The sequence below is a fragment of the Rhincodon typus genome, chromosome 5 (assembly GCF_021869965.1).
Source record: "Rhincodon typus isolate 14 chromosome 5, sRhiTyp1.1, whole genome shotgun sequence".
NCBI classification, from domain to species: domain Eukaryota; kingdom Metazoa; phylum Chordata; class Chondrichthyes; order Orectolobiformes; family Rhincodontidae; genus Rhincodon; species Rhincodon typus.
The window spans coordinates 64003880-64027529 of NC_063336.1; the positions used below are offsets into that span (position 1 = coordinate 64003880).

At 40.7% G+C, this 23650-nt stretch overlaps 1 protein-coding gene across 1 annotated transcript in view; it reads left to right on the forward strand.

Annotated features, from left to right (window-relative positions):
• LOC109919650 (venom phosphodiesterase 2-like) overlaps positions 1-23650 on the forward strand; it is a 121000-nt gene that overhangs the window by 49386 nt on the left and 47964 nt on the right. Inside the window, exons 6-9 of the mRNA XM_048597008.1 lie at positions 3824-3903; positions 10482-10601; positions 20456-20565; positions 21875-21940. Of these exons, the coding sequence (XP_048452965.1) occupies positions 3824-3903; positions 10482-10601; positions 20456-20565; positions 21875-21940 (376 nt within the window). The remainder of the gene's footprint in view (positions 1-3823; positions 3904-10481; positions 10602-20455; positions 20566-21874; positions 21941-23650) is intronic.

Here is a 23650-nt window from a genome sequence, read left to right on the forward strand (position 1 = left end):
CCTAACATAAAGCCAATTTTGTATCCAATTGGCAAGCTCACCCTGAATGCCATGTGATTTAACATTACTAATTAGTCTACGCATTTAGGTGCACCATGCCCCAGTTGCGAACTCCCTCAAGCACACACTGTGAACACACCTTAAGTGGTAGGACGTAACTCATACCAATGCTATTTAAAGTGATCATCAACTGCTTGCAAGTTAGTTATTGTTTGATTTGTTTTTCTTTGACTGCTGGTTTGTGGGTTCTTTTGACTTCCAAAAATCTACGGAGAGGGGTGTAGCAACTGCTAAAGAACTTTGTCTTGACTTCAAAGCTTCTGCACAAACTAGATATGTTTTGGCTTAAACCAAATAAGTGCACCATCACGCAGAATGTCTATTTCTACATCCTTAACTTTGTCCAATTCTCACCTCATCTGCTATTGAAATCCTCATTCATGCCTTTGTTACCTCTGGGATTGGTTATCCCCATGCACTTCTTGCTCATCTCCTACAATATTCCCTCTGATGTTGGACTATAACCTGGTGTTGTGTGATTTCTGACCTCTGCAAACGTTTCATCATTCAAAGCTCTGCTGTTGTCCTGACTTTACTGATACCATGCCAGTGTTTACCTATGACCTCTGTGCTCATTGACCTTTAGTTGACTCCCTGCCAGATAGTATGCTGTTAAAATCTCTTCTTAACTGCTCTATGGGTCTGGGAAATGCTGTTAAATGAGCATCAATGACCTGATGCAGAGCATCTTGCAGATGATGCACACTGCAGTAACCATGTGTCAGAGCAATACAAAACTGGAAAGGATGGAAAAACGATTTATAAGGATGTTACCGAGACTGGACGGTTTGAGTTATAAGGAGAGACTGGATAGGCTGGGACTTTTCACCCTGGAACATAGGAGACAGAGGGGTAACCTTTAAAGAGGTTTATAAAATCAAGAGGGGCATAGAATAGCCAAGGTCTTTTCCTCAGGGTAGGGGAGTCCAAAACTTAGAGGGCTTAGTCTAAGTTGAGAGGAGACAGATTTCAAAGGAACCTGAGGGGCGACTTTTTCACACAGAGGATTATGTGTATATGAAACGGGTTGCCAGAGGCAGTGGTAGAGGTGGGTACAATTACAACATTTAGAAGACATCTGGACAGGTACATAGATGAGAACGGTTTAGAGGGATATGGGCCAAATGCAGTCAAAAGGGGCGCGGTCAGTTTAGAAAACCTGGCCAGCATGGACAAGTTAGGCCAAAGGACCTGTTTCTGTGCTGTATGATTCTATGACTGTATGTGATTTTGGACCATGTAAGGAGATTTTGGCTAGATGATCAAACATTTGTCCAAAGCAGTCATTTATAAGGTGTACTTTGCAAGAGTAAAATAGAGATTTAAGAACTCAGTGCATCTGTGATTAAGGGCACAGCCATTATGGTTTATTATAGTTGAATTGCTGGCAGTGTGCATGAGCTGAGGCTTCCAGCAGTGCTAAGTGTGCGAATGTAAGATGGGATACATGAATGCTGTGCCTGAGTCCTGACTGGAAATTATTCATAGCTGAGTGATGCGGAGTATTGGGCATTGAGCAGTTTGTGAGGTTATTGGTGCACTTTATGGGATGTGATACTTGAAGATCTATTCACTGTTCTGGATCACTCCAATTAGGTTACCTGCTTGTTTTTGACCATCTTTCAAGAGGAGCCCCTGGTTGTCTTTGGGGCCTTCTTCGGAAATCATTGGAGCCCCCAGTCCCTCAAATATTCTGCTATTTTTCATCAGTTTCCAAGCCAAGATCCCTTCCTACCTGACTCTCAGCTTCTGCCATTCTGCATTTTTTTCTTTCAGAGATGTGGGCCAACTTTAAGCGGTGCTAGTTTTTAAGAAGCGCTACAATATTGTGATTATGTGCCCCGTGATGAGTTGTGCAGCCAATATACAAAATGGTGAGCAGGCAGGGCCAAGATGGCAGCATTTTAAAATGCCTATGTTTTAAATAACTGGTGTGGTGAGTTAATTATGCCTTGTGATCCCCATGCCCACTTACGGGGTTGTTCAATTTAGCTCCCTGATTTACAGAAATATACTGAAAATTGTTGGCAATTTTCAGACTACACAATGAAACATATTTATTTATACAGAGATGCCATAAAGTATCTGAGGTAAAATATCTAACAAAAATGTTTTACATTTTAAAAAGTTTAAACTTAAGTGGCTTCAATTTTGAATCTGCTCCTTTCTCAGTTTGTTTTATTTTTATTTTTCAAGTTGTCCTTTATTGTAGTTATATTGCCGATCAATGCTTTACTCCCTAACTGTCATTGTTGTGATTGACCCGAAAAGGCAATGAATAGTAGAATAAAGGATCATTTTGTGAAGTAAAGACATGGAAATGTTGCAACACTTGGTGTAATCTGATGGTTTGAGTCAGATTTGCACAGAGCCATGGAGACTCAGTGGAACTTCAAAATGGTGGGCTGAATCGAGGTCTGGAAGTCTCACCCCTCCTCATTTCCAGTTCTTCCAATTCTTGATGATAGAAGTTGGATGGGTGTGAAGTGGACAGGCACAAATTGATAACTGGCTGCTTAACAAGATCTATCTCTGCCTTAAAAAATGTTCAAAGACAATGCAATCAAAACCTTTTAGAGGAAAAGCATTCGAAAAACTTGTGACCCTCTCTGAGAACACAAATTCTCCTCATCTCTGTCGTAAATAGTGATCTGTAATTTTTAAACAGGAACCCTGAGTTCTAAATTCTGCTATAAGAAGTAACATCCTCTCCACATCCATCCTGTCAAGACCCTATAGAGTCTTACTTGCTCCAATCAGACTGCGTCTTACTCTTCTATGTTCCAGTGGATACAAATTCAACCTGTCCAACCTTTCCACATAGGAGAAGCTATCCGCTCCAAGTATTAGTCATAATATTTCATCTGAACTGTTTTCAACGTATTTAAACGTTTCCTTTAAATAGGGACACCAGTACTGTACATTGTAATCTCAACAGTGCCTTGTTTAACTACAATAAGCTATAATATTCCATTTGCTTTCATAATTACTTGTACCTCCATATTAACCTTTGCAATTTATACACTAGGACATTCTAGTCCCCCTGGGGTTTCGGTGACTACTTGGATAATTATATACTATTCTGCCAAAATGGATAATTTCACATTATCATCAGTACATTTAATTATCGTACTTATACACTCTTCATCCAATTTATTTATTTAAATTGTAAACATTTGAGCTCCAACACTGATCCCTGTGGCATACCACTCATTACGTAATGCCAAACAGAACATGACTCATGTATGCTATCTCTCTGTTTCTTGTTAGCTAACCAATCTTCTGTCCATGCTAAAATTACCCACTACCCCACGAGCATTTATTTTCTACCATAAACCTTCTTTAATACCTTCTTGAAATCCAAGTACCGTACCTCCACTGGTTCCCGTTTTATCAACAGCATATATTACTCCCTCAAAGAACGCCAATAAATTGATTAAAGATGAATTCCCTTTCACAAAACTATGTTGACTCTGACTGATTACCTTGAGCTTTTCTGTTACCCAATGACAATGTCTTAAAAGTAGTTTCTAACATCTTCCCTATGACTGTCATTTAGGCTAACTGGCCTTTTGTTTACTGCCTTCTACCTCAGCTTTTGTTTAAATGAGTTACATTTACTATTTTCCAATATAGTGGAACCTTTCTCATACCTGAAACTCATTTCTGAAATCTATTGATATTGACAAATTAATTTACGTAAGGTGAGTTGTAGCAGATGGAATAAAAGCAAGTTTATTTTATTTATTATGATTCTTGGCAGGTACCTGTGGTGTGCATACTTCATATTTGACGCCAGTGTACCCAACCAAAACCTTTCCTAACCACTACACAGTCATCACAGTAAGTAGATGTATGCTGTTTTATGACATTGGGGCAGGTCCTGATATATGTGTTGCTTCATGATATTACATTTTTGCTGACAAAATCTTCCTGACCCATTATTATGTCTCAGTCATAAGTGGTTTATTTTAGTTTGAAGAGCTATCATAGGCATCTACACTCTAGGTAATCTTGTTTCACTTATATTTTTATATAAAAATCACCATTTTAAAATTCAGTAACAACTGTTACCTGCAGCTTGCCCATCATACCTAAACGAGACAAAAGCCTGGTAAAGGTTTGCATTGGGTACAAATTGCTAGTTTCCCCTCAAATAGGATTTTGTTTGACCGAGGAGCTTCTTTAGACCATTATGCCTGAGAGGGTCTAGGCTTATGTCCCTGTCCAGTATTCTATTATATTAAATTCTGTTTGTGGCACTGTTTCTAGTCATCTACTTCATATCCTAACAACCATCCCATGTCGTTGTTCAGAATCAATTTTTCAAAAAGAAAACACCATTTAGGCACATGACATTCAGTTTTCCTATTGACCTTCCTGACTCCCTGCTACAGGTGACAAGATTTAGAATTTGCAAGTGGCAGATCATTTGGTAGTTGGGGAAGAACATTATTGAAAAAAGTTTTACCTCACTCAACCCCTGTGCCAAATTGTTTAACAGATTGATGATGAAGGCTGGCAAATGAAGTTAGTATAATGAATTTGAAGCTCCCACTCAAAATAGAGATTACAATGCACGAGGCTGGATTTGGCCAAATCACAGTCTGTAAGAAATTGAAAGAGGTTCGCAGTTTGTAGCTTGGAGTTGCTGCTGGCCCAATCCAGTGGTCTCTATCAGTCCTGAGACAGTTTAAAGCAGTACCTGGGCTGTTTGCCTTTCTGGAGACACTGTGGAATCGAACTGTAAATTTCTGTCAACTGCAAAATGGAGACTAAATTAATTAGTAGGGCGGACAGAGAATCCGCTTAACTCAACTGCTGGTTCAATCAACTCATTTTAAAAAAGTAGGCTTAATCCACACAGAGACTTCGGCTTGCTATAAACCCTTCATCTTCCAGATGAAGTATGACACGCTACTGGTACTCCCTGTTGTAATCTAATATTTACATATGTGAGTTAGCTGCAATAAACCTTTGTTGGATTCTTCAATACCACACTATCCATCCAACTTACTTGTATTAGGTTTGATAACATAAGCATTGCCACATGAAGCAAATACCTGGCTGGAGATAAAATCATATCAGTTTTTGACTAACACTTGAGTATACAGAATAAGCCATGCTTTGGAGTCACAGCATGGTAGCATGTCAGGACTTGGAGATTGTACATGTGAGAGTTAAGCAGCTGAACTACATTTCCAGAACTCTAGGCAAGTGGCCATTTAGTCATCCGTCATCCATGACTTTTTATAACTGTTTAGTTTTAATTTTCTGATCTCTTTCAAACAGTCAGTACACTTCAAAAGTAACACATTGTATTATGAAATGTTCAAAAGTTGTAGAGAAATGTTTGTCATTATAGAAATGCAATTCTGACTTTATTTCTTTGACTCTTTTTTTTCGTCTCTTTCCATTTAATAGAGTCATTCGTGACTCAAAATATCTTTCTTTTTATTGAATTAAAACAAAAATCAGGCTCCAGAGAATTGAAATAAGGCAGATGAATGCACAGCTGGAAACATGGTGCAGGAGGGAGGACTTTAGGTTCCTGGACACTGGGACTGGGGAAGATGGCACCTGTCCCAAGAGTTCTACCTGAATAGAACCGGGAGTGCATTCCTTGTGGGGCAATTTACAAGTGCTATTGGGTGGGGTGGTGTGCGGGGATGCCGGTGAATTAACTTGGCAGTGATGTGGGAACCAAGAAAGAATATTAAAGAAGATTACCATGGTTCATAGTGTACTTGACAATACAGTTTGAACTAGCATCACAAGTAGCAATTTAATAGGTGAAATATGCAATATGAAAATATGATGCTGTTGAGAAAAGAGCTCTGGCTCAAGGACGGGCAGTACTGGGTGTTGAGTATTCCTGTGTACAAGTTGTTCTGAAAAAATAGAAACGGAAGGAAAAGAGAGGGGTTGGAAGTATTGATTAAGGAATGTTGCAGTACTTAAAAAAGAGTGTGTCTCAGAGGGTTCAAGGACAGAATCATTTGACTAGAGCTAAGGAACAAAAATAATGATATAAGTACAGTGCTAGGTGTAGTCTATGAAGCAACAACTATTGGGAAGGATGTGGAAGAAGAAATCTGCAGAGAAATTACAGAGATGCCAACATTAAAAAGTAGTTATAATGGGTTGACTTCAATTACCCAAATATAGACTCAAATACTGGTAGAGTAAGGGGCATTGAGGGGCAAGCGTTCCTGGTTGTGTTCAGCGGAATTTCCTACAGCAGTGTATGACCAGTCCAACAAGAAAGGATGCACTTTCTGGGCCTGGTTCTTGGAAATGTAATAGGCCAAGTGGATCAAGTGTCAGTAGGGGAAGATCTCAGAGACAGTGATCATTGTATTGTAAAGTTCACGATAAGGGTGGAGAATGACATCGGTCAATCCAGAGGGGGAAAAAATCTATTGAGCAGAGAGCTGACCTCAGTGGGACAATGACAGAGCCAGGAAGGGCAATCCAGAATGAGCAATTAACAGGAAAAACAATATCTGAGCAAAGAGCTACCTTCAAATGAGCAGTGCAATGCGTGCAGTTCTTGTATATTCCCTCAAATGTGAAAGGTAGAACGTACAAACACAGAGTTTCCTGGATGACAATGGAAATAGAAATTAAGATGAAGAAGGAAAATGTACTAAAGACAGGTTTCAGGTAGATAATACAATTAAGTACAGAGAAGAATACACAAAAAAGCAAATAGGAGAAGCAAAGAGGTATAATGAGAAAAGACTGGCAGTCAATACAAAGGGATTATCCGTATAGGTATATTGGTAGTAAAAGAGTGGTAACAGGAGGATTAGGGCTGATTAGAGGCCAAAAAGAGTATTTATACACTGAGATGGGGGCATGGTTGGTGTGTTAAATGAATATTTGTATCTGTCTTTACCAAGGAGAGAGAGAGTTTCTGCCTGGCCCATTGTGACGTAGAGACAACTCGGCACTGGAAGGGTTGATGAGGAAGAATTGTTGGATTTTCTATTAACACTTAAGATTTGACAAGGGATCGAGACTGGATGAGATGCATCGAAGGATAGTGAAGGAAATAGCAGTGGACCTGACCACAGTCTTCTCTAGACTCAGGGAAGGGGCCAGAAAACTGAGAATTATAAACATCATGACCTTGTTCAAGAAAAGTTGTAAAGACAAGTTGAGCATTTGCTTAACTTGAATGGTAGAAAAGCTTTTAGAAATAATTTTTCAGGACAGAATTACTAGTCACCATAGAAAAAGGTGGGTCAATTAGAAAGTCAGCATGGATTTCTGAAGGGAAAATTTACCAACTGGCTGGAGTTATTTTTTGAGGACATATCACAGCATCTGTTATCAAGTCTGTTATGACGTACATGGACTTCCAGAAGGTATTTGGTACAGTGTCATTCAAAAGACTTGTGAGGAAAGATATAGGTCATGAAATAAGAGCAATTAGCAATGTGGATATTAAATTAGTTGCGTGACAGGAAACAGAGTAATGGTCAATTAATATTTTATAGGCTGAAGGAAAGTTTGTGGTGGGCATCCTCCAGGATCATTATTATATCCTTGCTTTTCCTGATGCATGTTAATAATCTAGAACTTGGTGTGCGCGGGACAGTTTCAAAGTTTGCAGATGACCTGCAACGTGGAAGAACTGTGAACTGTGAGGATAATGTAGAGCTCCAAAAGGACAACAACAAGTTGATGGAGCAGGCTGATAGATATCAGATGAGTTTCAATACAGAGAAGTGAGGTGATGTATTTGAAGGAAGAACATTGAAATACAATATAAAATAGGTGATACAAGTTAGAGGGTGCAGGAGCAGAGGAACCTGGCTGTATAAGTGCACAAGCATTGAAGGTGACAGAACAAGTGGAAAGATCAGTTAATAAAGCACACAGTACCCTTGTCCTTGGCAATAGGGGCGTGGAGTACAACAGCAAGGAAGTGATTTTTCATCTGCCAAGTTTTTGCCCACTTGCTTAACCTTTCTGCCGACTCTTGTCATCCTCATCACTTGCCTCCCCCATATGCTTTTGAGGCATCCGTAAAATTGGCTAAAGTCTATTTATTTTCCACATCCAAGCCATTAATATATATCGTACATAATTGTGGCCCCAGCACTGATCTATGTGGCACTCCACTAGTTACAGGTTGCCATTCTGAAAATGCCCCATGTACCTCAAATCTGTATCTTCCATTAGTTATTCAATCCTGTATCCATGCAAATATATTACCTCCAACACCATAGGCTGTTGTCTTATGTAGCTTAATGTGTAATACCTTATCAAACGGCTTCTGAAAATTCAAATATATTAAATGCACTTCTTCTCCCATTATTTATCCTGCTTTTTACCTCCTCAAAGCATTGTAATAAACTTGTCTGGTATGATTTCCCTTCATGAAGCTTCATGACTCTTCTTGATCATATTATACATTTTTAAACGCTCTATTATTGTAAGCTTTATAATAAACTGTAACATTTCCCCAATAACAGATGTCAAGCAAACTGACCTGCTTCTCATCTCCTTCCATTTCTAAACAAAGATGTCAGATTGGCTATTTTCCAGTCCTCTGGGACTGTTCCAGACTATAGGGATTCTTGGAAGATTATTACCAATGCATCTATTCTCTCTGTTGCTATTTCCTGTGGTATCTTGGAACGCATCTCATCAGGTCCAGGGATTTATTGGTCATTAGCCCCATTTACCTCCTGCTTTCCTTTGCAATATATTCTGTTTCTATTAACTTAACTGTTTAGCCTCTTTCACGTGCATATTATTTCTTAGTGCTGCTACTTTAGGGTTTTTTCCCCTTTTAACACCAGTTATGAAGTGTAGTCTCTTGGACTGCAGAATTCTGCTGCGACAGTGTTGAAAACATACTTTGTTTGAAATTGTCAAGAATACAGTATATTATAATGTAATTTAACCAGCAACGCAGTTGTTTTATAGAATGTGACACCTTGTTCTGGAGACTGATTTATACTTAAATTGGGATGTGATGCTGGTGCTGTGCACACTGTACTTGCATAAAGAGGCAGGTACACAGAATATAGGTCTGTCAACTTCATGTATTCACTGAAGGGCAGTTGAGGCAATGCACCATTTTAAGAAATCACTTAACTGGTTGAGGTCATCGGAAAGGGGTAAAATGAGCTGTAGGTAAGGTAAGAATAGTCACTTTTTAAAAGAAGCCTTGGTTTCCACAAGCACAGGTTATGGTCAGTTGTAAAAATATTTTGGATAGAGGACTTATATAGTTAATGGTAGGGCCCTGAGGAGTATTGCTGAGCAAAGAAACTTAGGGGTGCAGGTGCATAGTTCCTTGAAAGTGGAGTCATATGTAGACAGGGCGGTGAATAAGGCATTTGGCACGCTTGCTTTCATTGGTCAGTGCATTGAGTATTGGAGTTGGGACATTATATTGCAGCTGTACAGGACATTGGTTAGGCTACTTTTAGGATACTGTATTCAATTCCGAGCTCCCTGCTATAGGAATGATGTTGTGTGAGAGGTTGAATATGCTGGAGCTACTTTTCCTGGAGGGTCAGAGGCTGAGTGTAAACCTTGTAGAGGTTTATAAAATGATGAGGGGCATAGATAGGATGAATAGCTAATGTCTCTTTCCCAGGGTAGGTAAGTCCAAACCTAGAGTACATAGATTTAAGGTGACAGGACAGGGGAAAGATTTAAAAGGGACCTGAGGGGCAGCATTTTCACATACAGGGTGGTGCGTGTACGGAACAAGCCGCCAGAACAGGTGATGGAGGCGGGTACGATCACAACATTTAAAAGGCGTCTGGATGGCTACATGAACAGGAAGGATTTAGAGGGATATGGGCCAAATGCTAGCAAGTGGGACTAGATCAGATTAGATATCCATTCAGTGTGGACAAGTTGGACTGTTTATGTGCAGTACAACTCTATGACTTTATGACCATAAACAAACAAAGATTGATGTCATTTCAGGTTTGGCCTGTGATTTGGCAATGTGACTGGCTTTACGAGTGTGTCAGGTTACGCACCTCTGGTATAGAATGCAAGGTATTCATCACATTGAACCTTTAGGTTCCCCTGAAGTGGGCAAGGCGAGCAGTTCCTTGTTTTAAGTACAATGTTATTTCTACCTATCTTTGCTAGCACTTTCAGGGAGTAATCCAGTTAGTCTCATTTCCCCACTCTTTCCAAATTGCGATTCTTTTCAACCATCACTTCAAAATCCCAACCACCCAATGTCTTAAAAAAAAAAGAAAAGATTTTATCCACATTTTATTTGTTTATTAACCATCTTAAATTTATAATCACTGGTTGTCAAACTGCCAGTCACTGAAAGCCAGTTCTCCTCATGTACTCTAAACTGTTAATGGTCTGAAATCTAATTTGTTAATACAAATACCAGAAAAATCTTGTGCTGTTAATTTCAATTTCAGGGACTATATCCAGAATCTCACGGTGTAATTGGAAATCGCATGTATGACGTGGACATGAATGCCTTTTTTAGCCTTCGAACTAAGGAGAAGTTTAATCCCCTTTGGTACAAAGGACAACCCGTGAGTATTGAACTCAATAACATTTTGAGTATCGGAACAGTAAAATTGGTCTTGTAGGGAACAGGAGGGAATTTAAATTCCTCTTCCTGGGGCAGCTTTGTTGGTGGGATCAGCATTTAATCAGATAGGAAGCTCGTAGGGACCAATGAAAATCCTCTACCAAAGAGAGTGGTTGAAGTGAATGGCATGGATGCATTTGTGGTTGGTTGGCTTGCCAAGCTGGTCCATTGTTCCGCAGACGTTTCATTATCCTGCTGGGTAACATCATCAGTGCGACCTCCGATGAAGCACCATTGTGTTTTCCCACTTGTTATTTAAACCCTGGTGTCCGTTGAGCTGGATTACCTCACTCCTGGTTTCCCTTCGCAATGGTGTGTATATGGGGTCTAGTTCAAAGTGTTTATTGATGGCTTTCTTAGTGGAGAACCAGGCCTCTAGGAATTCCCGTGCTTGTCTCTGCTTTGCCTGTGCATCCAATATAATCTTACATGAAGAATAAATGTGCATTCAGTTGACACTTTGTGCAGGGTCTGCATTCACCCAGTATTGAACAGTTTGGGAACTTCTGTGGAACTTTAAGTATCAGGCACATACTTGGGCAGGATCTGGACTCCTTTTGAGAGTAGACATCCGACAGAACTGACACCAATGTGACGCCAGCAAATGTCCAATACTAGCAGCAGAAACAATGTCTGCTGTCAGTGTAACACTGTCTTTCATCTGGGCCTGCTAATGTATCTTTGGAGAGAGGTAACTGAGACAGAATAGGGCTACTAGGGTGAGTGATGCCAGAAAGGGTAGCAGAAGCGTAGCTGACAGCAAAAGCACAGGGGTGTGCCTGCCTTCCTTGATGCTGGGTCCCGCAAGTGGGCACAGATGTGCACGTGCATGATGGATCCACCTCTAGTTAGCCATGGGAAAGCCCAACAGGATTTGTTGTGCAGTTGCTCCTCATGGGGCAAGTTCCGTTCTGGTCATTGCTAGAATTACTAGTAGTGGACATTTAACAGTCTTATTTGGCCACTGACCGTCGGCTCGTACTGATCAAGCTCTGGATGAAATTGCAAGGGCCAGGGGTCTGTAAAATATTCTTGGTCTTAGACTAATACAGAATAGTCACATAGTCTGCTGATGTAAAGGAAGCATAATTCTGTTAAGAAATCTCTGATTGTGACTTCATCTTGCCATGAGGCTGAATGATGAAGACGATGTGACATTACATCACTTCCTGCGATGAAATGTCTTATTAGCATATTGCATAGTTTAATCCTTTTATTATCGTCTCCAATTCTATCCATCCAGAGGAGCATGAAATTCTGCCCCTAACTTCATGGACAATTCAGTGGCTTGGTTTGTGCAGAGCTAATGCAATTACTGTATTTGAACCCATACCTTTTAAATGACACAAAATATTCTATGTTACTGCTTGAAAGTTAACTCCGCACTACATCAAAATGTGCCTTTTTTTTCTAATTAATTGATTATCCCAATCGACAGTGGTTTCTGATTGTGGGTGCAGTGTTATTATTTTGTTAATTCTTAAAACTAAAGATGTTCACACTGCACGCATTTAGTTCCCACCTCCACATCCTCTGTATCGTGCTCCAGATGAGTGGGAAGGTAAACATAACCAAACTTCTTGACATCTGCTGATGCAAGCAGAATTCTGTGCCTGAGCGATCAAAAACTGTGGTCTTTAAGTCTAAAATTTTTCCTGCTTTTTTTTTGTGTGAATAAAATGTGCTCAAGTTAAATCAAGAAACCTAAATCTCCAGTGCTGGCATTGCTTATTATTTGAATTCAAAATAGTTCTCACGTGATGCCTGAATCTGAAATGATCCTAAGTTTTGTGTTCTAGTTAACTGCTTTGTGCACAATATAAGGGATTTACTTCAGTTCAGATGCAAAATAATATCACTGCTTGTCGTTCTTTGTTAACTATTATAGTGAATCCATTGTCTCCATGTTTAAAGCATTTTCAGCTTTGACCAATTTTAACAGCACTTTTACAAGGAGATGTTCCCTCTCTAACTAGAAGATATTCTATCAGTAGACCAAACTAAGAATTAGGCAATCATTTCAAGCGCAGTGTATTAATGCTGACCTTATTTGACCCGAGGATTTAAAGTGAATAATGCTAAAAATATTCCATAAAACATTACAACACAGCTATCATCTTATGATACATTTCATTTGTACGTTCATTCTACTAAGGGAATGATGAATAAATTCAATTTGTGAAAGTCTGAAAAATGCCTGTTTTCCTCATTGAAATAAAAATTGGACATGCTGGATATGCATAGCATGTTGGTAACAAAAGAATCCCAAGTTAACACATTTCCAGCATGTTGTCTTTAAATTTTTGATATTTGCAGTTTTTAATTTTAGTTCTTCAGCTTGAATTTTACACAGATGTCTATGAATCAACATCAATATTGATTGACATAGCTGTGAACATATTTGACAAAAATGACAATGTTATTTGACCCTCCTGAGATATTTGAAACATTGTCACAATGTTAAAGGATGCTAGGTCAATGTCCTGTCTTTATTTTAGTTCACTCACGGAATGTGGGTGCTGCTGGCTAGGCCATCATTTATTGACCATCTCTAGGGTAGTTAAGAGCCATCCACATTGTTGTGAGTCTGGAGTCACATGTAGGCCAGCCCAGGTAAGGATGGCAGATTTCCTTCCTTTAAAGGACATGGGTCTTTTCAACAACTGACAATGATTTCATGGTCATCATTAGACCCTGAAATCCAGATTCTTTATTGAATTCAAATTCTACCATCTGCCATAGCAGGATTTGAACGTGGGTCCCCAGAATATTATCTGAGTTTCTGGATTAATAGTCCCACAGGACAAATCCAATCTGGCCAATTACCACCTCATCAGTCTACTTCAACCATCAAAAAAGTGATTGAAGGCATCATCATCAGTGCTATCAAGCAGTATTTGCTTAGCAATAATTTGCTCAGTCATGTTCAGTTTGCGTTCTGCCAGGGCCACTCAGCTCCTGAGCTCATTACAGCTTTGGTTCAAGCATGGGCAAAAGAACTGAATTCCAGAGGTGAAATAGAGTGACAGCCCTTGACATGAAGGCCACATATAACTAAGTGTGTCATAAAGGAGCCCTGGAGTCACACCTGGCACAAAGGAAGGTGGTTGTGGTTCCTGGAGTTCAGTCACCTCAGCTCCAGATATCTCTGTAGGAGTTATTCGGTGTAGTGTCTTCAGCCTAGCCACCTATACTGCTTCATTAAAGACATTCCTTCCATCATAAAGTCAGAAGTGGGGATGTTCACTGCTGAATGATTAGTGCCATTCATGACTTCTCAGATAGTGAAACAGTCCAGGTCCAAATGCAGCAAGATCTGGACAATATCCAGACTTGGGCTGAAAAGTGGCAAGTTAGATTGCGCCAAGAGAGTGGCAGGTAACCATCAATTCTTGACATTCATTGACGTTACCATCGCTGAATCCCCCAAAATCAATATCCTGGGGTTGCCATTGACCAGCAACTCAACTGGACCATCCATATGAATACTTCTACTTTAAAAGTGGCTAGGAATCCTGCAGCAAGTAACTCGCCTCCTGACTCCCCCCAAGCCTGTCCACCATTTACAAGGCATAAGTCAGGATAGAACCACTTGAGTGGTCAAGTGCAATCTGACACCATCCAGGATAAAGTAGCCAGCTTGATTGGTACTATATCCACAAGCACACACACTCCTGATGCTCAGTAGCAGTACTATATACCATCTACATGACGGACTGCAGAAATTCACCAAGGCTCCTTCGACAACACTGAACCTACAACTACAACCATCTAGAAAGACAGGTAGAAGATACATGGGTAAACCAACACTTGTGAGTTCCCCTCCAAGTCACCCACCATACTGACTTAGAAATACATCACCATTCCTTCAGAGTAACTGAATCAAAACCTTGGAACTCCCTTCTTTACAGCGTACACCGAGTAGGCTGAAGAACTCAGTTCCCCGCCACCTCGTTTTAGGACAGCCTGAATGCTGTCCCAACCTGCGATGTTCACATTCCTTGAATGAATAAAAATAAGCCTGACAATCCATTCTGTGCTAGAAAGCTGCTCTGTAGTTGTTCATGTGCAGCTGCTTCTGCCTCTAGAGGTTCCACAGCAGTTATAAAAGCCAGCAGTGATGGTAGCTGCTGCTGTTCTTGTTGTGCCTGCAAAACCTGCTCTTTTAAGCTGTTTTTATAGCTGTTTCTGCATGTTAACAGCCCCACCAGAAATACAACAGGATTGAACCGTTGAATCTCATTTGAAGTAGATCTGTGAGAAATACAAGATAGGACACACAGCCTTTATGAAAGGGACTCCTGTTCCTAATACCCTTTGCAATGAAGCTACATGTTATGCTCTCTGGGAGGAGTGTAGAACCTCTGCGAGGAACCACATGCACTCATAAAGTGTTTAACAGATGTGCTCTTAACTCAGTGACCTAACAAAGTGTCCATAGTGTCTCAGCATGGAGCAGGTGCCAAGAGGCTTCCTTCTAACATTCTTTCTCCCTCACTCCACCTTCTATGTCAATAGTCATGTCCTAGTTACCTGTTATGTGTGAGGATAAAACAGCCGTAATACATTCGTTTGCAGTCCTTCAGACTGTGTGCTCTGGCCAACATAATCAAAGACCCCTCCCACCCTGGTTATATTCTCTTCCGTTGGGCAGACATATAAAAGTTTCAATGCACATACAAACAGATTCAAGAACAGCTTCTTCCCCGCTGTTATCAGACTTTTGAACAGACATCTCAAATGTTAATGTTGATCTCGCACTCTGCACCTTCTCTACAGCTGTAACACCGTGTTCTGCACACTGATGCACTTTGATCTGCCTGTAGAGCACACAAAACAACACTTTTCACTGCATCTTGGTGAATGTGACAACAATAAATCAAATCAAATCAACTGGGAAGATGAGATTGCGATCAAAAGTGTATTATTACATTCAGATTTGTTGATCTCGGAGATCACAAAATGGCAATCAGAGGGTACAATGTAAGTCTAATGATTATTTTGTGAGGACACTGCAGAACTGGATGCTCTGAATATTGGTTTCTACTTTAATTGTAAATTGAAGGCAGATTAATAGCATCGTTTATTCATTGCAGTCATGGTGACTGCAGTTGTCTTGTAGAGGATCTTGTACACAAACTCCACACTTTGCCCCATGAAGAAACTTACTTCTATCATTTTGAGGGTACTGCTCTACATTGAAACCTTCTTGTACAGTATGTAAGGTTCCAATTTGCATTGGCATGAGTTACCTGCAGGATCCACCTGTGACTTGTGAATGAACCCCATTCTTAGATTACAAGATAATAGGAGACATTATGTATCCCCAAAGATCCTTCCTCCACCCCCATTTTTGTTGAGCATCTTTACGTTATCATAAATATATCTGCCTTACCCTGGAGCTCATGAATCTCGAGTTCCTGCTGCCCTTGTTGACCCTGTACCTGCCACATATCAAGGTCAGAGTGACCATGATGGGCTTTGCCTTGCCAGCCCCCTCCAATAAAGTACCAAGTCCAACCCTATTGGCAGTTGCCCCCAATTACTGTGAACATTGCCTCAGCAACTGAATATAATGAGGCGTGATATTTCAAATTCCTAGAGCCCTGAACAGTGTCAACGCTGGACCCCTGAAAAGCCCCTGATGATATTTCACCCCACCCCCCAGCCCCACCACTGATTGACTGCGCTCACTCCCTAGTCTACCTTGCTAGGATGTCCTCCACCCTGACTTTGCAATAGGATATGACTGACTGACCAAAAAGGTCCAAACTGATTTCACTTGCCTGTCAGTACTGATACTGACCAAGTTCCCAGACTTGTGAAGGACCACCTGCCTTATTGACAGTGGCCATTCCCTGTGGTCTATAAATGGTCCAGTCCCTAGACTGAATATGGTGATACCCCTTACTGAACTCTGCCCTCTCTTCACTGAGGACACCTTGATTTTGACTTTTACACATTGCCGTTGAGAGCTATAGTTCAATTCAACAGTAAGAATCTGATTTTAGTGCTCTCGTCTGATTAGTTCATCGTGCTTGTCATTACTGTCATCATCTTAGAGAAGGGAAAGTCACACTGTCTGTTCCTGCATCCCCTTTAAACTAGTAGTTTTATTTCAACTTGCCTCTCCTCATCATCATCATCAAATGTAGCAGTTCACACTTTCTTTTACTATTAAATTTTATCTGCTGTGTGTCTGCTTATTTTACCAATCTGTTTGCATCCTCCCCTCATTGTTTACTACAATGTAGAGTTCTTTATCATCTGCAGACTTTGAAATCAATCTCTGTATGTCCACATCACAGTCATTGCAATATATCGGAAACTGTCTATCACTAAGGGCAGAGGTCCTCCTACTGATCCCTGGATAGGACCACTGTATCCTTCTCTTCATTCTGAGAAACACACATTTGCCACTTGTTCCTGGAGAGGCCTTGAATTGACAATGGAGCCAGGGCAGACCTGAGTGCGAGGCTTCCATGTGGTGAGACAATTAAGGCTGTAAATCGCAATAGCTGTAGTAATCTGGAAGACTGATAGATGAATTCCAGGAAAATAGAAGAATTCACTGATAATCCCTCCCAGCTTCAGTAATGTGCTACAGCTTTCTCTTTGCTTTGGCTGGTATATATTGTTTCCAGATATACCTTCTTTGTCATTTTTTTTCTTTCAATTGTCTGGGAGATCAGGGATCTTGTTTGGTTCTCTTTGCTGATATCCTCACTGAGATACTTGTGGGAAGCAAGTTGGCCATTATATTGTTACAAAATATCTAAGGTAATCTGGAAAGATCATATTCATTTTATTCTCTGTAACCACTCATGTTTTTGAGTCAAATCTAGTATATCTGTGACCTGACAGAATGGAAACTCCAAATGGAATCTTACAATGGTTGGAATGACATGGGTTAGGGTGAATAATGTGGTGGGTTCACAAACGAAGACCAGCGAAGCCTGTCTCGCCATCGGCAACAACTCGCTGCATCTTTTATACAATTGCTGGGTGTCGATGTGAGATTCTTGCTAGGCAGTGGAGAGTTGCTTTTTGGGAAGGTTTATAGCTTATTAAACACCTTATTAACTGTACATCATGTCTCATCGATATGCAGCTTCCTCTCTTGCCAAACACATCAAATGAACTAGACGCTGAGAATGTTTGACACGGAAAGTCAGAGTTGGTACTGAGCGACTTCACCAGCCACCAACATCTCGGCATGTTCCATGAACCATATGCGTCCCACATTGATATCTGATGTGTCAGCCACTAAGACATCCCGTCACACATGTTGCACCTCAGGCTGCAGTGGCCACTGTCGTTCTAATGCAGCAGCAAGGATACTTGGCTAAGGGACATGTAAGGTGGTTCCGCATGCCCGACTAATTGGAATAATTTGGTCACGTGGGATTCAGATGAGCTTAGCATGGTGGTGGAGGGTTGTTTCTCAGACTGGAGGCCTGTGACCTGTGATGTTCCACAGGGATCGGTTCTGTGTTCACTTTTGTTTGTCGTTTGGAGAAATGATTTTAGATGAGAATATAGAAGGCATGGTTCGTAAGTTTGCAGATGGCACCAAGGTTGGTGGTATAGTAGACGGTGAAGAAGATTATCTAAGATTATAATGAGATCTTGTTCAATTTGGTCAATGGGCTGAGGAGTGGCAGGTGGAGTTTAATTTAGTTAAATGTGCAGTATTTCATTTTGGTAATATAAACAACCTCAGGATGTGTACAGTTAAAAGTAGGGACTTGGGTAGTATTGTAGAACAGAGAGACCAAGGGGCTCAGCTACATTATTCTTTGAAGTTTGTGTCACATGTAGACAAGCTGGTTAAGAAGGCGTTTAGCACACTTGCCTTCATTGCTCAGACCTTTTGAGTATAGGAGTTGGGAAGTCATGTTGATATTGTACAGGAGTACTGTGTCCAGTTCTGGTCTCCATGTGATAGAAAGGATAGTATCAAGCTGGAGAGGGTTCAGAAGAGATTTACTAGGATATTGCTGGGAATGGAGGGTTTTGAGTTATTGGGAGAGAAGCTGCATAGGCTGGGAATTTTTTCACTGGAGTGCAGGAGGTTGAGGTGTGACCTTAGAGGTTTCTAAAATCATGAGGGGTATAGATAAGGTGAATGGCAGGTATCTTTTCCCAAGCTGGAGGATGGGGGCGGGGCATATTTTTAAGGTGAGAGGAGAAAGATTTAAAAAATAGATGAGGGGCAATTTATTTACACAGAGAGTGGTTCGTGTGTGGAATGAACTTCCAGAGGAACTGGTGGATGCAGGTACAGTTACAATGTTTAAAAGACATTTAGATAAGTATATGAATAAGAAATGTTTGGAGGGATATGGGCCAAGCACAGGCAGGTGGGGCGCATTTAGACTGGGATTATGGTCAGCAAGGACTGGATGGACTGAAGGGTCTGTTTCCATGCTGTATGACAATGCACCAGTTCATGGACTCACTTGTCGTTTTAGTGCTCGCTCATTTGAGCCAACTCTGATCCCTACTTTGCCTTGACTTTTTGTGCCTCACTCCTTTGCGAGAGGTACATCACAGAGGCTTACAGTACTGCTGTGCCATACTGCACAGAGATCAAAACCAGGAGGCTTGTCATGGCTGTAAGCGGGATTCACAATTAGGTCAAGAGAGAGACCCTGCAGTAAAGGTGTCCTGGCACAGTGAGTCGAGGGCAATCTCTGATAACTGTCGAGGGTCTTGGTGAGGACTGTCAGGGTCAGAATGCTGCCCATGTAAGGGGTGATGACCTGAATGCTGGGCAAAGTACCAGCCATCTGGATGCTTTCTGCCCTGCTGTGGGCTGTTTCCTTCCTGGAATGAGAGAAAGGCAGCTTTAAAGGAAGTGAAAATGGGTGGCACAGCAGACGCTTTTAGTGCTGGTGATCAGGTGGCTCAAGAGAATAAATAGGCTGTGCATAGCGCATGAAGAGTTATTGGTGTCAGAGATTGGGGTGGGTGACGGTGAATGAGGGAAGATATTGCAGGCAATCATGAGAGACGTAAGGCATGAGACTTGGTGGGTGGTCATGGCGGCAGCAAAGAAAAAGTGAGAAGGTAATTGATTTCCTGCATTGGTATGCATTCCTCCAGATGGCTGATTCAAAGTGGCAACTCTAACTGGGCTGGCATGGTCGGATGCCGTGCATCCTCTGCTGGTTCTGGGCATGGGTGGGGGTAGAGAAAATTCTGCATCTGCACCACTCTGTCCACCATGACCTCCAGGTCCCTGTTCACAAAGTAAGCTGTCAATTTTCCCTTGGCTGCCATGTCCAGGGCGAATATCAGGAACTGTGTAGGGCAGCTCCATGCTAACAGTATTTGTCAAGTTGCACAATGGCCTTTTACAGAAAAGTGCTGGTTCCCAGGATGCCAGTCAATAGCAACATATACCCTGCTGCGGCGAGTTGTTCTGGGAATGGCGGATGGTAGAATGGGACGAGAATTGCACAAGTGAGATACCACAGGGATAGTGTCAGTCAGTCTTTGATATTTTGTTGATTCAATTTTTGATTCAATAATAAGGTAAGTTTTGTAAGACGGCGAGAAAACGTACTGAACTTATGGAGAGATATCCTTCATGAAATTCAATGAGACTGATCGAGAAAAATGGTAAGATTCAGAGTTTTATGTCCTGCTGCTGCCATGCACCCAACATTTTGGTTATTTGTGTCTATGAAGAATGAAAATAAATGATTTTTTTTCAAGATTAAAAGGAATGTTGTGAAGATTGTACAGAGATTTGATATTAGATATTAACTTCATTTTTTCTTCTTATAGTTGTGGTTGACAGCAATGTATCAGGGTTTGAAGACAGGTACCTTTTTCTGGCCTGGATCTGAAGTCAAGATAAATGGATCATATCCAAATTTTTACAAACTGTATGATAAGTGAGTAGAACAATAGCTGGTTTATTTTCTTTGTTTACCAAAGTATCATTCAATTTGTATTTTGAGTTAATGGAGGCATTGGTATTATTCTGAACTTTATTTTGAGCATGCCAAGGTGCTGTTGGGAAGACACACATGTCCTGTCATACAGAGCGTGTGCCTATTCCTGCTGCATCACTAATTTTTTTTCTTATTCATTTTTGTGGGATGTGGGCATCGCTGGCTGGCCAGCATTTCTTGCCCATCCCTAGTTGCCTTTGAGAAGCTGGTGGTGAGTTGCCTTCTTGAACCGCTGTAATCCTCCTGCTGTGGGTTGACCCACAATGCTGTTAGGGAGGGAATTCCAGGATTTTGACGCAGCGATGGTGAAGGAACTGCGATATATTTCCAAGTCAGGATGGTGAGTGGCTTAGAGGGGAACTTGGAGGTGGTGATGTTCCCAAATGTCTGAAGCCCTTGTCCTTCCAGATGGAAGTGGTCATGTGTTTGGAAGGTGTTATCTGGTGAATTTTTGCAGTGCATCTTGTAGATAGTATATACTGCTGCTACTGAGCGTCGGTGGTGGGGGGAGTGGATGCTTGTGGATGTAGTGCCAATCAAGTGGGCTGCTTTGTCCTGGATGGTGCCAAGCTTCTTGAGTGTTGTTGGGGCTGCACCCATCCAGGCAAGTGGGGATTATTCCATCACACTCCTAATTTGTGCCTTGTAGATGGTGGACAGGCTTTGATGAGTCAGGAGGTGAGTTACTCGCTACAGTATTCCTAGTTTCTGACCTGCTCTTGTAGTCACTGTGTTTATGTGGTGAGTCCAGTTGAGTTTCTGGTCAATGATAACACCTAGTATGTTGATAGTGCGGGATTCAGTGATGGTAACACCAGGACAGTGGTTAGTTTGTCTCTTATTGGTGATGGTCATAGCCTGGCATTTGTGTGGCACAAACGTCACTTGCCACTTGTCAGCCCAAACTAATACTGAACAGTCTCTCCATCTGGCCTAATGATACCAGTGGGGAATGCTTTGACCATAGATACTTAGTGACAATCATTTTGTGACTCAGTAGACCTGTGGTAGTCGATGAAAGGCAGATTCACCAAGGAAATGAAAATCGTAAATTGTACAATAAGTAGATAGCAAATTTTAATGATTGATAATCCAAATGGTAAAGATGAAAATGACCAAACTATTTGGGAATATTATGAATTACAAAACAATTCAGTTATGTGGCAGTAAAACTTGTCTTCCTTCATTTAGCACTGAAACTTAAGAATAACTACAAATTCACAAAATTGTGTATTTTTCCTCTTTCAAGTTCTACTTCATTTGAAGAAAGAATTTACACAGTTCTTAAATGGCTTGATTTGCCAAAGGAAAGCAGGTAATTATTTATATTTGTAAAATCTATAGTTGGCGTGATTAAGCCACATTTACAAAATAAATCATTCTTGTTGCTGTTTAGTCCATTTAAAACATAAGTTGGTCATAAGTTTTGAATTATCTTCTCGTCTGTTCCAACAAGTCGCTGTGCTGATTTGAGTATGGTTCCACTGGCTACCATTCCAAGAAAACATCTGAATGACTGTTCATGTATGAATTTGCAGGAAGTGTTAGCAGATTTTCTGGAACAAGACACAGCTGTAACCCCACTACAGCTGTATTCAGTCTTGTTCACACTTATGGTCCATGCTTCCATCCAGGAACCCCTTGACATCCTTTGGTCCTAAGCTGACTTCAGCTAACATGGCACAGGTCAGACTTTCAGAATAGGATACTTCTTGGTCCCTGACCTCTTAGAACCACATAAAACTGCATATTTACACATTGAGCTTTAAGAATATAATGTGTTATAATTAATCCTCTTTACCATGAATGTAAATCCTTGAAATAGAAAAGCAGAGCTTGTTGCTGGCTGCTTTAATAACTGTTTCTAGCTGCGTGTTTATTCAGCTGGCTTGCATATTTGAGTAAATTTATTCTCATTGCCCTGACACTGGTCTGAACAGAACAGAACTTCAGGATTTTAACCTCCAGAATGCCATTTAGCAATTTGCAATTTTATATTTCAGATATAATCTGGTGATTCAGTTAGAATTGGGTCATTCTTTTCAAAAAAAACACTGAAAACCATTTTTTCCCAAGAAAATTAATATTGTTCTTCCCTTCCCACCCCTCCTATCCCACACCATCCTCGATCATCACAACTTTGCTGAATAATAAAAAGGAAACTGTGGGGGAAAAAAAGTAGAAGTACCTGAGCTTTCAATTATTTATCCAATTGCCCTTTTAAGTCTTTTTCTTAAGAGTAGCCCATGCTGCTACCATTTCTTGATGATGTTAAATCACACATCTTGTACTGAATAGTAAATTTAGTATTAACAGCTTTAGTTAGTGTATTTTATGTAGGTCTTAAAGCGCTTCGTGTATGGTGGGTTGTTTTGGAGAGTGGTGACTGCTATTATGTTAACAGATCTGCTATCGGTACACAGCAAGATCCAAAATATAAGAATTGTTAAGTTTATCTTTATTGAGCTTAGGGATTAGCTGATAATGAGTAACCCAGCAGTAAGAACAGGCTTCAAAATGTATTCAGCCGAGATTGTACTCTACATTCCTCACATTCCTGGACGTAACTCCTATTCATCCTGAATGGCAACTGTCCAGCGAGGAATATCAGTTTGAGGTCGCACTTTATCACCTGATCATTTCCAACCAAAACAATTTAGGCTTTAGTTGTGGTACAAATTTCACGTTGTTATGAAGGGATCCTGAATGTGCATTAATTTGTAAAGTGGTTGATTGTGTTACTTGGCCATCAACATTCTAAACCCATGTTAAGATCAAGTGTTTGTACATTGTGGTCTTCTGACATTATAAATTATGTGTTCAGGAAGTTAAGCTCTTCACACCATCATTAATATCCATTGCAAAACAGCAGGTACATTTAGTGATAGTAGGAACTGCAGATGCTGGAGAATCTGAGATAACAAGGTGTAGAGCTGGATGAACACAGCAGGCCAAGCAGCATCAGAGGAGCAGGAAAGCTGACGTTTCGGGCCTAGACCCTTCTTCAGAAATTTCTGAAGAAGGG